Here is a 13,169-nt window from a genome sequence, read left to right on the forward strand (position 1 = left end):
AGAGCTGTGTTCCTCATAGCCAATATCTTTGTCATAAATTTTTATCATAAATTTTTGCTCAGTTAAATTTGCTTCTTAAAGGTTCACTTTACTTATATGTCAATGAAAGACTTTTCAGTTTGCTTCTTTGCTGTCTCCTTGTAGGCGTGGCTGTCCTGGAAGGTCCTATGTATGCAGTAGGAGGACATGATGGTTGGAGCTATCTGAATACAGTGGAAAGGTGGGACCCTCAGGCTCGCCAGTGGAACTTTGTGGCTACTATGTCCACCCCCAGGAGCACAGTTGGTGTGGCTGTACTAAGTGGAAAGTAAGGATGTATTTAAAGTTCCACTTAAATGTATCAAGCTGTAGCATGTCCAACTTAAAGATACATAGAAATCAGGAGAGAAATACTTTGAGTGATGTAAACAAACTTGTTAGTCTCTTTTTTGTAATAGTTCTAAATATAAATACCTCAACATTAAGTTAGGGTTTTATTTTAATGTACAGGTATTCTAAATTTCTAGTTATTTTAAGTAAATTTTATATAAATATTCAATATAGTCAAAATCTGGTGGTTTATATAACTTGAAAAGTTTTTTTTTTTTCAGTTATATAGTCTCGCTCATATTTCTCTAAATAATTCCTTCCATCTTTTCTACTGATTTTTTCCTTATTTAAATATGTGTGTGTTTTAGTCATGCAGTCGTGTCTGACTCTTTGCAGCCCCATGGACTGTGGACCACCAGGCTCCTCTGTCCATGGGATTTTCCAAGCAGGAATATTGGAATGGGTTGCCATTTCCTTCTCTGGGAAATCTTCCCAACCCAGGGACTGAACCCAGATCTCCTGCTTTGGTAGGTGGAGTCTTTACCAGTGAGCTGTGGGGGAAGCCTTCCTCACTTACGCTTCTTTCTTATCTTGGTAAACTGCTGAATACTAGAATGCATTTAGAAAGAAGTGTTCCCTTGCTTCTTGTCTGCTCTAAATAAACATATTTGGATAGAGCCACCACTAATGGCTCTTGGTTACTCAAAGACTAAAACATATAGTATCTTTTCCAGGCCTTTCTTCCATAAAATGAAGACCTGTATGGTTATTAAATAAAAGTTGTTTGTTATATAACTTTACCCGTTTAAAATGCTTTATCATCATCTCCAGCAAGACAAAAGAATAAAGGTTAAAATACAGAAACTTAAAATTATTTGTAGGAATTGTTACTAATTATTAAAAGATTTAGATTTAGATTTTATGGATGATGAAGTACAGGCAGATAGAGATTAAATAACTCATCCAAAGTCACAGCTAGTAAGTGATAAGTGGTAGAACCAGGCTTCAAACCCAGAGAGTCTGGCTCCAGGGTCCATTCTCTTAATGACTGTACTATACCACTTTTCACAAGGAAGACCCAGGAATTCACTGTGAAGGGCACACAGTACCTGGAAACCTATTATACTGTGCTTGTGTATGTGTATTTTTAGTTATTGACATTTTCTAGTTGTTGATTCCTTCTAATATTCTGTGATCTGTATTTATATAATTACTCTACCAAGTATTAGTTTAAGATGAGGACAGTTTACTGTTAAGGCAGTAACATCAAAAAAATAGTTTTTAACATAAAATTTTAACAGGTTAAAGTTTCAAATAAATTTCAAATTCCATGCTATTAATATATTTTAAGTTTAAAACAAGATACTGCTGCAACTATATTTTGCTGTTTAAGATTTGTTATCTTATTATTTAAGAACCAATTTGAAACCTGGGTTCGATCCCTGGTCAGAAAGATCCCCTGGAGAAGGGAAAGGCTACCCACTCCAGTATTCTTGCCTGGAGAATTCCATGGACAGAGGAGCCTGGCAGGCTACAGTCTGTGGAGTCACAAAGAGTCAGACGTTACTGAGTGACTAATACTTCACTTCACTTGAGTGGCACAGGTATTATAAATTATGAATTAAAATTATGAAATATGTCTTTTAAATATGTATATTGTAAATACTTAGAGTTTTAATGGGTAGAAATTTGATATAGTTCAAATGCTGTTTCTTTAGAATTAAAAGACAGCTGAATATTAACTAAGGCATCTATACATTCAAAATGTGTAAGCTTTTGTACATACAGTAAGCTGAATTTATTATTTTACAAAAAACTGATAGAAAAAATATCTACAAAGAGTTTTTCCCAGGTGAATAGTAAGTCCAAGAAGATTTTGTGCTTAATAAAAAATATTCACATGTCCAAATATTTAAAATATTTTACATACTTTAAGATCAGAGTAAAAATATTTTTAATTAGGGCCTCCCTGTGGCTCAGTGGTAAAGAATTCACCTTCCTGCCAATGCTGGAGACTTGGGTTCTGTCCCTGGGCAGGGAAGATCCCACATGCCATAAGGCGGCTAAGCCCGTGTGCCGCAACTCCTGAGGCTGTGCCCTGGGGCCTGTGAGCCGTGACCGCGAGCCCCCGGCCACCGCTGCTGACGTCTGCCCGCCCCAGAGCTGTCCTCTGCAACAAGAGCGGCCGCCACAACTAGCAGTCCTCATACCACAACGCGACTCACCCCCGCTCACTGCAGCTGGAGGAAAGCTCACACACCAGTGAAGACCTCGCACAGCCAAAAATAAATAAAATTATTTTTTAAAATAATATTTTTATGAGTGCAGTAGTAATAATATAATTAATAATAATCTTAGTGCAGTGTATTGATTGATAATGAATTTCTGTTGGTTTACTAGGCAACATTTAGAACATTAACATACCAATGAATATACATATGGTATTTTAATATCCTAAACATGGTCTAGTAGATGAGTATATTTGAATCGATAATTCTGTTCTCATATTTCACTGTTACAAATATGTCCCAGATGACTGTTGACTGTACAGCTGCTCATTAATGTAACTGTTGTCCTGCTTCTGCTTCTTACTGGGTGACCACGTGCAAGTTTCTTATCTCCATGAATCCCAGTTTCTTTACCTGTGAAACAAGGATACAAATAGTTTGTCATAGGATCACTGTAATGATTAAATTAATACATGTAGAGTGCCTCGCCTGTGGTATTGCTCAGAGAAGGTTAGTTTCTTTTATTTATCACCAAGTCCTATCTTAGCTATTTAAGAAATGTCATGGTATATTCATCTTTTATCTTGTTTTAAGACACACTTTAACATCTCTAAAATTGTGATGTATTCTACAATCAGTGGTAACTTGTCAGTTAGATGGCAGCTGTGAAAAAGTTGTCTTTGCTCATGTGAGTTTATGCTTTCTTCTTTATGTATGTACAGAATGATATGTAATATATACAAATATATGATATATACATGTGCCATTTAATAGGTAGCACATCTTCTTTCTTAATGGCACATAGATTGACAGTATTTCTTACAACTGATGACACTTTGAATTCAATGAAATACCATAAAAATAACCTCTTTCTTTGTCCTATGCATAATAATAGCACTGTCTCTTATTTACCATTCAATTTGTTCTTTTTATAGACTTTATGCAGTTGGTGGTCGTGATGGAAGTTCCTGTCTCAAGTCAGTAGAATGTTTTGATCCGCATACTAATAAGTGGACACTCTGTGCACAAATGTCAAAAAGGAGAGGGGGAGTAGGAGTCACTACCTGGAATGGATTGCTGTATGCCATCGGAGGACACGACGCGCCTGCGTCCAACTTGACTTCCAGGCTGTCAGACTGCGTGGAGAGGTATTTCCTGTGAAAGAAAACTAGAAATGAATAAACAAACCTAAGCCTCTGAAACTTCCACACAGATTAATAACATTTTTTGTTTGTTTTTATTTTTTTTTAATTTTAATTGGAGGCTAATTACTTTACAATATTGTGGTGGTTCTCCTGCCTGGAAAATCCCATGGACGGAGGAGCCTGGTAGGCTGCAGTCCATGGGGTCGCTAAGAGTCAGACACAACTGAGCAACTTCACTTTCACTTTTCACTTTCATGCATTGGAGAAGGAAATGGCAACCCACTCCAGTGTTCTTGCCTGGAGAATCCCAGGGACGGGGGAGCCTGGTGGGCTGCCGTCTGTGGGGTCGCACAGAGTCGGACACGACTGAAGTGACTTAGCAGCAGCAGCGTTGCGGTGGGTTTTGCCATACATTCACATGAATCAGCCATGGGTGTGCATGTGTTCCTGATCCTGACCCTCCCTCCCCATCCCATCCCTCAGGGTCATCCCAGTGCACCCCGAGCACCCTGCCTCATGCATCGAACCTGGACTGGCGATCCATTTCACATATGATAATATACGTGTTTCAGCACTCTTCTCTCAAATTGTCCCACCCTCGCCTGCCCCTGCTGAGCACCCACGAACAAGGCAGTTCGTTATGAGCTCTGTAAACACTGGGTGGGCTGCTCAGGCCATCTCTTCATCTGTCTCCAGCAGCCCCCTCAGAGTCTTCCCTCAGTGTTACCTTAGAATTGATTACATAATTCATTAATTGAATCCTGTGACAAAGATTTATTGTGTACCTATTTTGTACTGGACATTGTACCTAATAAGAAAAGGAGTCTGATGAATTTTACAGAGAATGAATTAGGAGCTGGAAGCCAAATGAGCAAAAAGGAGAAGGACATTTCTGACATGTTTTGATATAAAATGATGTAGTATGAAATAGTAAAAGAAAATAAAGGGCTAGTAAGACTTAAAACTCGAACAAGTTATCCATGTTCAAAACTCATATATGGGTCTAGGTACAGAGCCTGACGTCAACAGAAGCTCTGGACAGTGGTTCAGGCCCCCATCTTCTGTGTGACCAGTGGGATGGGGAGAATTGAAGGGATGCAGGAAGCAGATTCAGTAGGAGTGTGTATGAACATACAGGAAACTGTAAGGCTGCGCCTGTCCCCGGAGAACACAGAATGCTAGAAGTGGCAGGAAAGGAGTAGGGGAGGTCGGGCAGGTCGTGTAGAGTCTTGAAGCCCTGTTAAGGATCTCGGGTTTTAAAGAGCAATGAAAAGTTAACGAATATGTGTATGTGTGTGAATTATTTAATAAATTATAAATGACTAAAAGAAGGATAAAAAAATGAAGGTTTGTTGATGACAGTGAGTGCTTTCTATGAAACAATAAGCAGAGTTGGTGTTTTTTTGAGAAAGCAAGATAGTTAACACCTATGTTTCACCTGTGTCAGGGAGAAAATAATTCAGACTTTGCTTGCTGCATGTTAAAATCCAGTAAAGATACATGGAAGTGTTTAAACACTTTGTCCCATAAATTAGTGGCCCACTGTAGGACCACACCCAGTGAAAAGCTGTTCATTAATACAAGAAGCATATATAAGTCATTTGGAAGCAATATAAGTCATCTTAGCATGGTGTATCTGCTCTTAGACAATTTGGGAGCAGTTCTAGTTAACATACTTCATGAAAGGGATAAGAAACTCTATAAAAAATGAGCAGTTAACAGTGATTAAGGGGAATTCCCTGGTTGTCCAGTGGTTAGGACTCCGAGCTTCCATTGTGAGGGGTACAGGTTTCGATCCCAGCACCACCCCCCAAAAAAAAAACACAAAAAGCAAAAAAAAAGCTGCAATTGAGGATGTAAGTCATCTTAGATAGAGCACCCATCTTATATAGAGCTTCATGTATTGATTTCCTCAGATTTTCAGTAGGCAATCTAAAACCCTAAAGCAGTTTTAAACATTTACATGAGCTCTTTTGAACTAGTTTAAATGTTACACCTCTGTAAAATAATTCTGTTGTAATTTAGAACTTTTCAGGAAAATACTAATTTTTTTTCTCTTAAAATGTGTTCAAATGTATTTTATGTAATAGATAATAAGACATAAAATAGGATTAAAGGACAGAAGGATTTTATGTAAAGTGTTGTGAGAATAACGTCAGCTCCATTTCTAAAATTTCCTTTCAGATATGATCCTAAAACAGATATGTGGACTGCAGTAGCTTCTATGAGCATCAGCAGAGATGCTGTGGGGGTCTGTTTACTTGGTGATAAATTATATGCTGTTGGAGGGTATGATGGACAGACTTACCTTAATACAGTGGAGGCTTATGATCCCCAGACAAATGAGTGGACCCAGGTATGGCATTTCATGTTTCATTATTACACTTACTGTATTTTTGTTAAAAACAATTTTTTTGGTAAAACAGACCCTAATTATGTTCAGTATCAAAATACATAGCATAAGCATGATAAAGTCATCTCTTAATTAAATATAAGAAAACAGAGGGAGTGTTTAATTTTATAGTATAGTTAAAATTCAAAATTACCTTTAAAGTGTGAGTTAATACTCAGGGAAATTATTAATTGGTTATTATTGTTGTTGTTATTACTGTTATTTGCTGCCACCGTTTGCTTACTGAGAATTGATGAGATGTTCTAGCATCAGTAGAGCAGATAGAACCACAAGAGGCCTTAATAAAGAAAGGAGAGATTGTGGAAAATAAAAAAATTGAACCACTTTCCCATAGATGGGCAATAATTTTTAAATACTCAAGCAACTGATACTTGGGAACAGAGAAGGACATGGCAGCCCACTCTAGTATTCTTGCTTGGAGAATCCCATGGACAGAGGAGCCTGGCAGGCTACAGTCCATGGGGTCACAAAAGTTGGACATGACTTAGCAACTAAACAACAATAATAACAGATGTCTGGTTATAACCTAAGAAAGATGGCAATCTTACTTTAACAAGTAAGAAACTTGACTTGGGAAGCTTATTAACAGAAAAAAAATCCATCTTTATTTCTAAAAGAGTCTAGAGCTTCTGAGAATGATCTTTTGAGATCTTTGTTTCCATCATCACCCAGAACAGAACCATGAATTTTCTGCCTCTGGCACACGATTCAATATCTGGTACAGAAAAGGCACTTAGATCTTTAACTGAGCCAAGGTTTACCTTCCCAGAGAGCAAAGAATCTGCCTGCAATGCAGGAGGCCTGGGTTCAATCCCTGGGTCAGGAAAATCCCCTAGAGAAGCGAATGGCTACCCACTCCAGTATTCTCGCCTGGAGAATTCCATGGACAGAGGGGCCTGGTGGGCCACAATCCATGGGGTCACAAAGTGTCAGACATGACTTAGCAACTAACACTTTGACTTTTACCTACATACAAGGAGTAGTGGTAAGTACTGTCAAGATAACAGAATTTCTGAGAAGCCGTGCTGTCACAGAACTTAATTCCTTGGGTCAGTGAGATCTGCACGTGAAAAGGAAGGCTCCACAGTGTGACGTGTTGGTGTGAAGTTGGTATGAAGTGTCGCATGGTCCAGGCAGTGAGCTGTGTGGGAAATCAAAGAGAAGAGAGAAAATGGTTGTTGAGAGGGCTTCAGTGAGGAAGAAGTGGGATTTAATGTAAGCCTTAATGACTTTATGTAATTAAAAAAGGAAATCATGTAAGAAAACATGAAATAAATGTCACTAAAGTGGAAATATGCAGGCTATCTTGAGGAAGTGGAGTCTCAAGACTCCGTGCTTGAGAAGAGTAGGAATTCTTGGAGAGGAAGGTTGGAATCAGGATGCAGGTCTGTAATGGTTAACCTGAAGAGTTTGGTAGTAAGAAGCCAGAGGAGACTTTTAACCAAGAGAGCAATGCAGTAATAGGAAATCCACATGTCAGAGGCCGGGGCCAGGGTAAATTGGGTTGGGGCAGGGTAAGTGAAGACTGGGTGAAAGGACATTTAGAAGGTTGCTTCATTTATAAGGTTTGAGGTGTTGAATACGTAGGTAGATTCAAGAGATATTACCAAGTCCTATTAATTTTTTCTTTATACACTTACTAGGTTTGTATAGAGAGGTGCAGCTTCTGGAGAAAACAGCAAAAGAATGATCAGAGAGTATCTTGGTAGATAATGAAATAGAGCATTAAAAGAAAGGAGAGAGGATTTCAATAACATAAAAGAATGAAGAAGATCTGTCATTCATGAAGTTGTCAGGACCTTTGAGAATGTGATAGAAGCAGAAGCCACCACACAGTGTAAAAAGTAAAGAGAAGATTAAAAGTAAATGTGGAAGCTAGAGGGGCATGCAATTTTAAAATGATGATAATGATAGAAAGCTAACACTTAATCCATTTTATGTACCCGGCTCTGTTCTAAGCACTTCACAGTAAAGAATCTTCCCAACAACTCTCGGAGGTAAGTACTGTTATTTCCTCACTGTACTGGATGAGATGTCTAAATAGCTGACTCAGTGCAGGTGGAGTTAAAATTTGAGCCTAGCATCTTTTTCACAATTAAAGATGATGACAGGAGAGTTGAGAGAAAGCAAAGTTGAAGGCATTTTTCTGAAAAGAAGGACAGGAAACAGAATTGAGGGCAAAGGCAGGAGGAAAATTTTTATCCTCCTCAGACTGGGGGAAAGGTTTTATCCTCCAAAACTGGAGGGGAAGATGAGAATATGAGGATTGAAAGATAGAAAATGTTTTCAAGTGAAGAGAATGGTAGGTAAAGAGACTTAGATTGTATGACCTTGATCTTATTTCTTAAATAAGTGAGATCCCTTGGTGAAGGGGAGAAGGCATAATTTGAGGACTTGAGTTAGAGCTACAGGATTTCGTTAGAAACTACCGTCAGCCTCCTACCATGGCAGGAGTAGTTGTGAATGATAACTGAGGAACCCAAGAAGAGATGGAAGAATCTCTTTTCCTGAAACGTATTTCATTTAAGCCCTTAGGCCAGTTATAAGGAAATCTATTTCAAACTTGCTATTACAGATAATTAATACTTTATGCTAAGTCACTCTATCAGAATTCATAATCTGTGACCATACAGCCCTTTGGTTTACATGCCATCTCCATTACTTTAAAAAATTTTTTTATTGACGTACAATTGATATACAATATTATATAAGTTACAAGTGTACAATATAGTGATTCACAATTTAAGGATTATACTCCACTTATCCATACTATAAAATACTGACTGTATCCCCTGTGCTGTACAATGATCTTTGTGGCTGATTTTATACATGAGTGTGCTCAGTCGTGTCTGACTCTGTTACCCAATGGATTGTAGCCCGCCAGATTCCTCTGTTCATGGAATTTTCCAGGCAGAAATACTGGAGTGAGTTGCCATTTCCTCCTCCAGGGGATCCCACCCAGGGATCAATCAAACCCACTTCTCTTGGGTCTTCTGCATTGGCAGGCAGAATCTTTACCACCGTGCCATCTGGGAAGCCCCATTTTATATGTAGTTGTTTGTAACTCTTAATTCTCTACCTCTGTTTTGCCCCTCCTCTCTCCCCAGCGGTAATCACTAGTTCTCTAGATCCATGAGTCCGGTTTTTTTTGTTGTTGTTATATTCACTAGTTGTTGCATTATTTAGATTCCACATATAAGTGATTTTAAAGCTCCTAAATATGAACTTATAACCATAGTATCTGAGAAATAAATGGTTTTCCATTTGATGGTCCTACAAATGGACAGGAGGACATTTATTTGTATAGGAAATGAAATATGATTATGAACTCTTAAGCCACCACTCACCCCACTACCAGCATTGACCCAAAACAGGAGTTGACCACATTGCGTTTAGTAAATTCTCAAAGCTAAACTTTCTAGCTGGTTATCATGACAACATCAACTACTCACAGGGTAGAGACAGTGTCTTGAGTGTTTTGAGAAAAACTACTAATTACAGATACTTTGATTTAAATGACTTGGAGGTTACTTCTAGAATACTGTAAGTAAATATGGTTTTAAAATAGGTTATTTGGTCAAAAAGATGTAACAGTGATCAAAACAACTGATTCAGGTGGAGAACAACCATGAATTCACTCACATTGAAGTCAGTTGTATTCTTAATTGGTCAGGAGAGGAGAGTCAAAATGACTAGAAGGTCATTTTGATATCATGTACAGGTGGCACAGTGGTAAAAAAATCTGCCTGCCAAGCAGGAAACCTGGGTTCCATCCCTAGATCGGGAAGATCTCCTGGGAAAGGGAATAGCAACCCACTCAACTGTTCCTCCCGGGATAATCCTAAAGACAGAGGAACCTGGCAGGCTACAGTCCATGACGTTGCAAAGAGACACGACTAAGAGACTAACCCCCACCACCATCTGACAAAAACACTTTACGACATATCCGTACATGCATAGGTACAAAACAAAACCCTTCCCAAATGCTTAATGTTTTAATTCTCTAAGCTCAAATGCATAGATTCTTACTGGGCTCAAAGTAGTCTTCCTTTTAAAACTATTCTTGTCTACACTTATCTCCACTATGAGTTACCCCAGTGTCTAGAATACTTTGGGAAAAAAAAAAAAAAAAGACCATAAGTGAAATATTTAAGAATTGTTCCTTATTCATAAGATTATATTTTCTCCCAAGTGTCTCATATTTCTGTCTCACTGTTCTCACTGTTGTAGAGTTTATTCACCAGGTTTGTTTTCACTCCCAAGAAGTTGGGTGGGTGATATGTATTATTTATTCAGTCTGCTAACAAGTAGTAGAATGAGTTTAGACTTTTCAGCCATGCTGAGAAGGTCATCAATAACTGTGAAGTTAGTGGTTCCTCCAGAATAAGCAGATCCCAGGGATGCGGTGTATTTTGTGCACTCTCTGAGACAGCAAAGTCACGGCCACTCTGGCTAATCCTTGGTATTTTCTCCATTAGTCACAAAGCTACTGTAAGTGTTCAGCCTTGCCTCGCATCCATGTTGTACATCATTTTGGCAAAATAGTGTTTCACGTAGAACAGTTTCTGATCTATCTTTAAAAGTCATCTTTAAAGAGAAGTGAATGCTACATTATTATGTTATATACACAAAACGATTTAGTCCTTGAAGCTTTGGCATCCGGAAGGAGGATCTCATTTAAGAAAAGGGCCAGCAGAAGAGCTCGGACAGTAGGGTTCAGGCAGCAGCTCTTTGCCAACCACTGTGAGCAAACTTTCAATATTTCACTGACTGTTGTGGTATTATCAACGTTTTTACCCACAATCCCAACACAAGTCTTTTTGGTTTTTTGTTTGTTTTTTTAGGTTGCTCCACTGTGCCTCGGAAGAGCTGGAGCTTGCGTTGTGACTGTGAAACTATAACAGCGCTTGTTTTTCTAAATGAAGATATCCTCTTCCTTTATGAATTTAGTATAATTATTCTACTATCAATGGATAACGTTTTTAGTAAATTTGCAACGCCACATTCCTGGGCACAAAGTGCCTGATCTCTAAATGAAGATGTTAAAACACGGGAGGAAAGAGCAGAAAAACCAGGATTAAAAACTTTCACTTCTTAGGAAATCAGAACTGCATCTGGTGGATTGTGAATGTATGTTCCTGATATATAAAATATGATGACAATGTGCACTGCTCCTAACACAACCCAGGGTTAATTGGGAATTTCATTTCTTTTAATAATCAAGCACATTTTACTGATACTATTATCCGTATTTCTTTTATTATAGTGCAGATACATCTGATAAAACTTCTAATGTATTGCTTTGTAACTTTATCATACATGAGTTGTAGTAATTTTTATTCATTTGTTTGCTTAACCACGACCACTATTTTAACGATATACTAAAGACTATGCATTTAGTTCTTTTCAGGAATAGCTGAATTTTCTGTGCTTTGGTTGTGGACTTTTATTTCTAAAATTTCTAAGTGAATCAATTTAATGAACATTAAAGAGTTAGAGCAATGACCAAATAAAAGCTTGTTTTGATTTTTGGGGTCTATTTAAATATTCATTCCATCTAGATTCATCAAGAACTCCATATTATGATATTCTTCCTTTGGAATGAAACAAGGTGTTTTACATTAAATTCAAGATATGCAAATTTTGTGGAGAAAATAAATGCTATCTACCCTCTAATGTTCTTTCACCTAAGTAGTATTTAATTATATGAATTTGTTTTCTTTTATATTATTAAAAATGCTTCGATTTTGTCTTTTTATATCGAAGAACTGTTTGGATATTCTTATGTTCTCAAGTCTGTATGTGCCTCTCCTGCCTTGTTTCTGATCTTTTGCCAGAATTAGTAATCCTCTGTGCGTCTTTGTAGTCAAACAGTTTGGGGGGGATGGGCTTATTGAATGTTTGGAAAATGAGTTTAAAGTGTTTATTACCCCAACTTTGTACATTTGTAAACTCTTAATTACACATGTGAATGTTAATACTCTCAGTGAATTATTTATTATTTGCACAAGTGCACTGGGCAGTATTATTTTATGATAAATTCTTTAGGGTATAAGTCATTAACTTATATCTTAATATAAAAAGTATAAACTAAATTCTCACCTTTTAAAAGTTCATATTGTGGTTAATGTGTCTTTACATTCTGTATCAGTGTAGCCTTTATTTTAGTTGCTTCCTTTAAAAATTGAGCTTTTTTTTTTTTTTTGAGCTGATTTTGAATACTCATGAAATTTTTCTACCTTTGAAGTCAACAAACTTAAGACTTCTGTTCTCAAAGAAAATTCCATGGGCATTCTACTGGTGTGGGTACTAAGAAAATAGCAGTGATCATGACAAATATATTATTATTTCATATATTCATTGTAGTGTGTATATGAATTCAGATATTTTCCTCACAAGGAGGGATCAGCTATAGAGTATGTATTTTGGGTAAGAGAGAGAAGAGGAAAAAGGTATAAGAAACAAAACAAAAATTTCAAAAGCAGAAATGTGTTAGTACATCATCCCTTCATGTGGAGGCTTAGGCCTGGATTCTAAAGGAAAGTACTTACCTTGTGATTACTGCTCTCCGTTCACCACTCACTCTCTCGTTCCCGGCGCCTGCAGTGGAGTCAGACTCGCCTTAAAGTAAAGGACCTGATTCTTGTCCCTGAGGATCTTCCTTTCCTTTATGGGATTCATTAGAACGGTTCCTTTGATTTTCTGTCCCACTGGAGGGCCTTTCTTAATGGAGTTTTGTAGTCAATAGGACCTGCTCTTCTGGATACAAATGAAGAAAACCAGTTTCTTTTCTAGTGACAGAGCACTTGCCGAAACATTTATTCTTCTCTTAGACTGGGGTCTTGTAAATCTAGAGGAAAATATGGCCATTCTTTGTATGCATCATCCAAGACTGCTGTCTTAACTTTTACTGTTAGCTTCTCCATTATCCCAGTGAGCATCTCATCCAGCTGCTCTTTATTTTAGCCCCAATTAATGACCACTTTAAGAAAGATAAGGATATTTGTGAACTATTGAATACTTATGAATTAGGAGCCAAGTTTTTTGCATGTGTTAATGTACTTAATTGTTCCC

The 13,169-nt window shown here is 37.6% G+C and overlaps 1 protein-coding gene across 4 annotated transcripts in view; it reads left to right on the top strand.

Annotated features, from left to right (window-relative positions):
- Nucleotides 1-12,073, top strand: part of KLHL5 (kelch like family member 5) — an 83,370-nt gene extending 71,297 nt beyond the window's left edge. For all 4 annotated transcript variants that reach the window (XM_061164573.1, XM_061164572.1, XM_061164575.1 and 1 more), the window contains 4 exons: nucleotides 145-307; nucleotides 3,473-3,685; nucleotides 5,867-6,038; nucleotides 10,940-12,073. In XM_061164573.1, coding sequence (XP_061020556.1) covers nucleotides 145-307; nucleotides 3,473-3,685; nucleotides 5,867-6,038; nucleotides 10,940-10,996 — 605 coding nt within the window. In that variant the 3' untranslated portion in view covers nucleotides 10,997-12,073. The remainder of the gene's footprint in view (nucleotides 1-144; nucleotides 308-3,472; nucleotides 3,686-5,866; nucleotides 6,039-10,939) is intronic.
- Nucleotides 12,074-13,169: the final 1,096 nt, after the last annotated feature.

This window comes from Dama dama, chromosome 17, assembly GCF_033118175.1.
Source record: "Dama dama isolate Ldn47 chromosome 17, ASM3311817v1, whole genome shotgun sequence".
Lineage (NCBI taxonomy): Eukaryota > Metazoa > Chordata > Mammalia > Artiodactyla > Cervidae > Dama > Dama dama.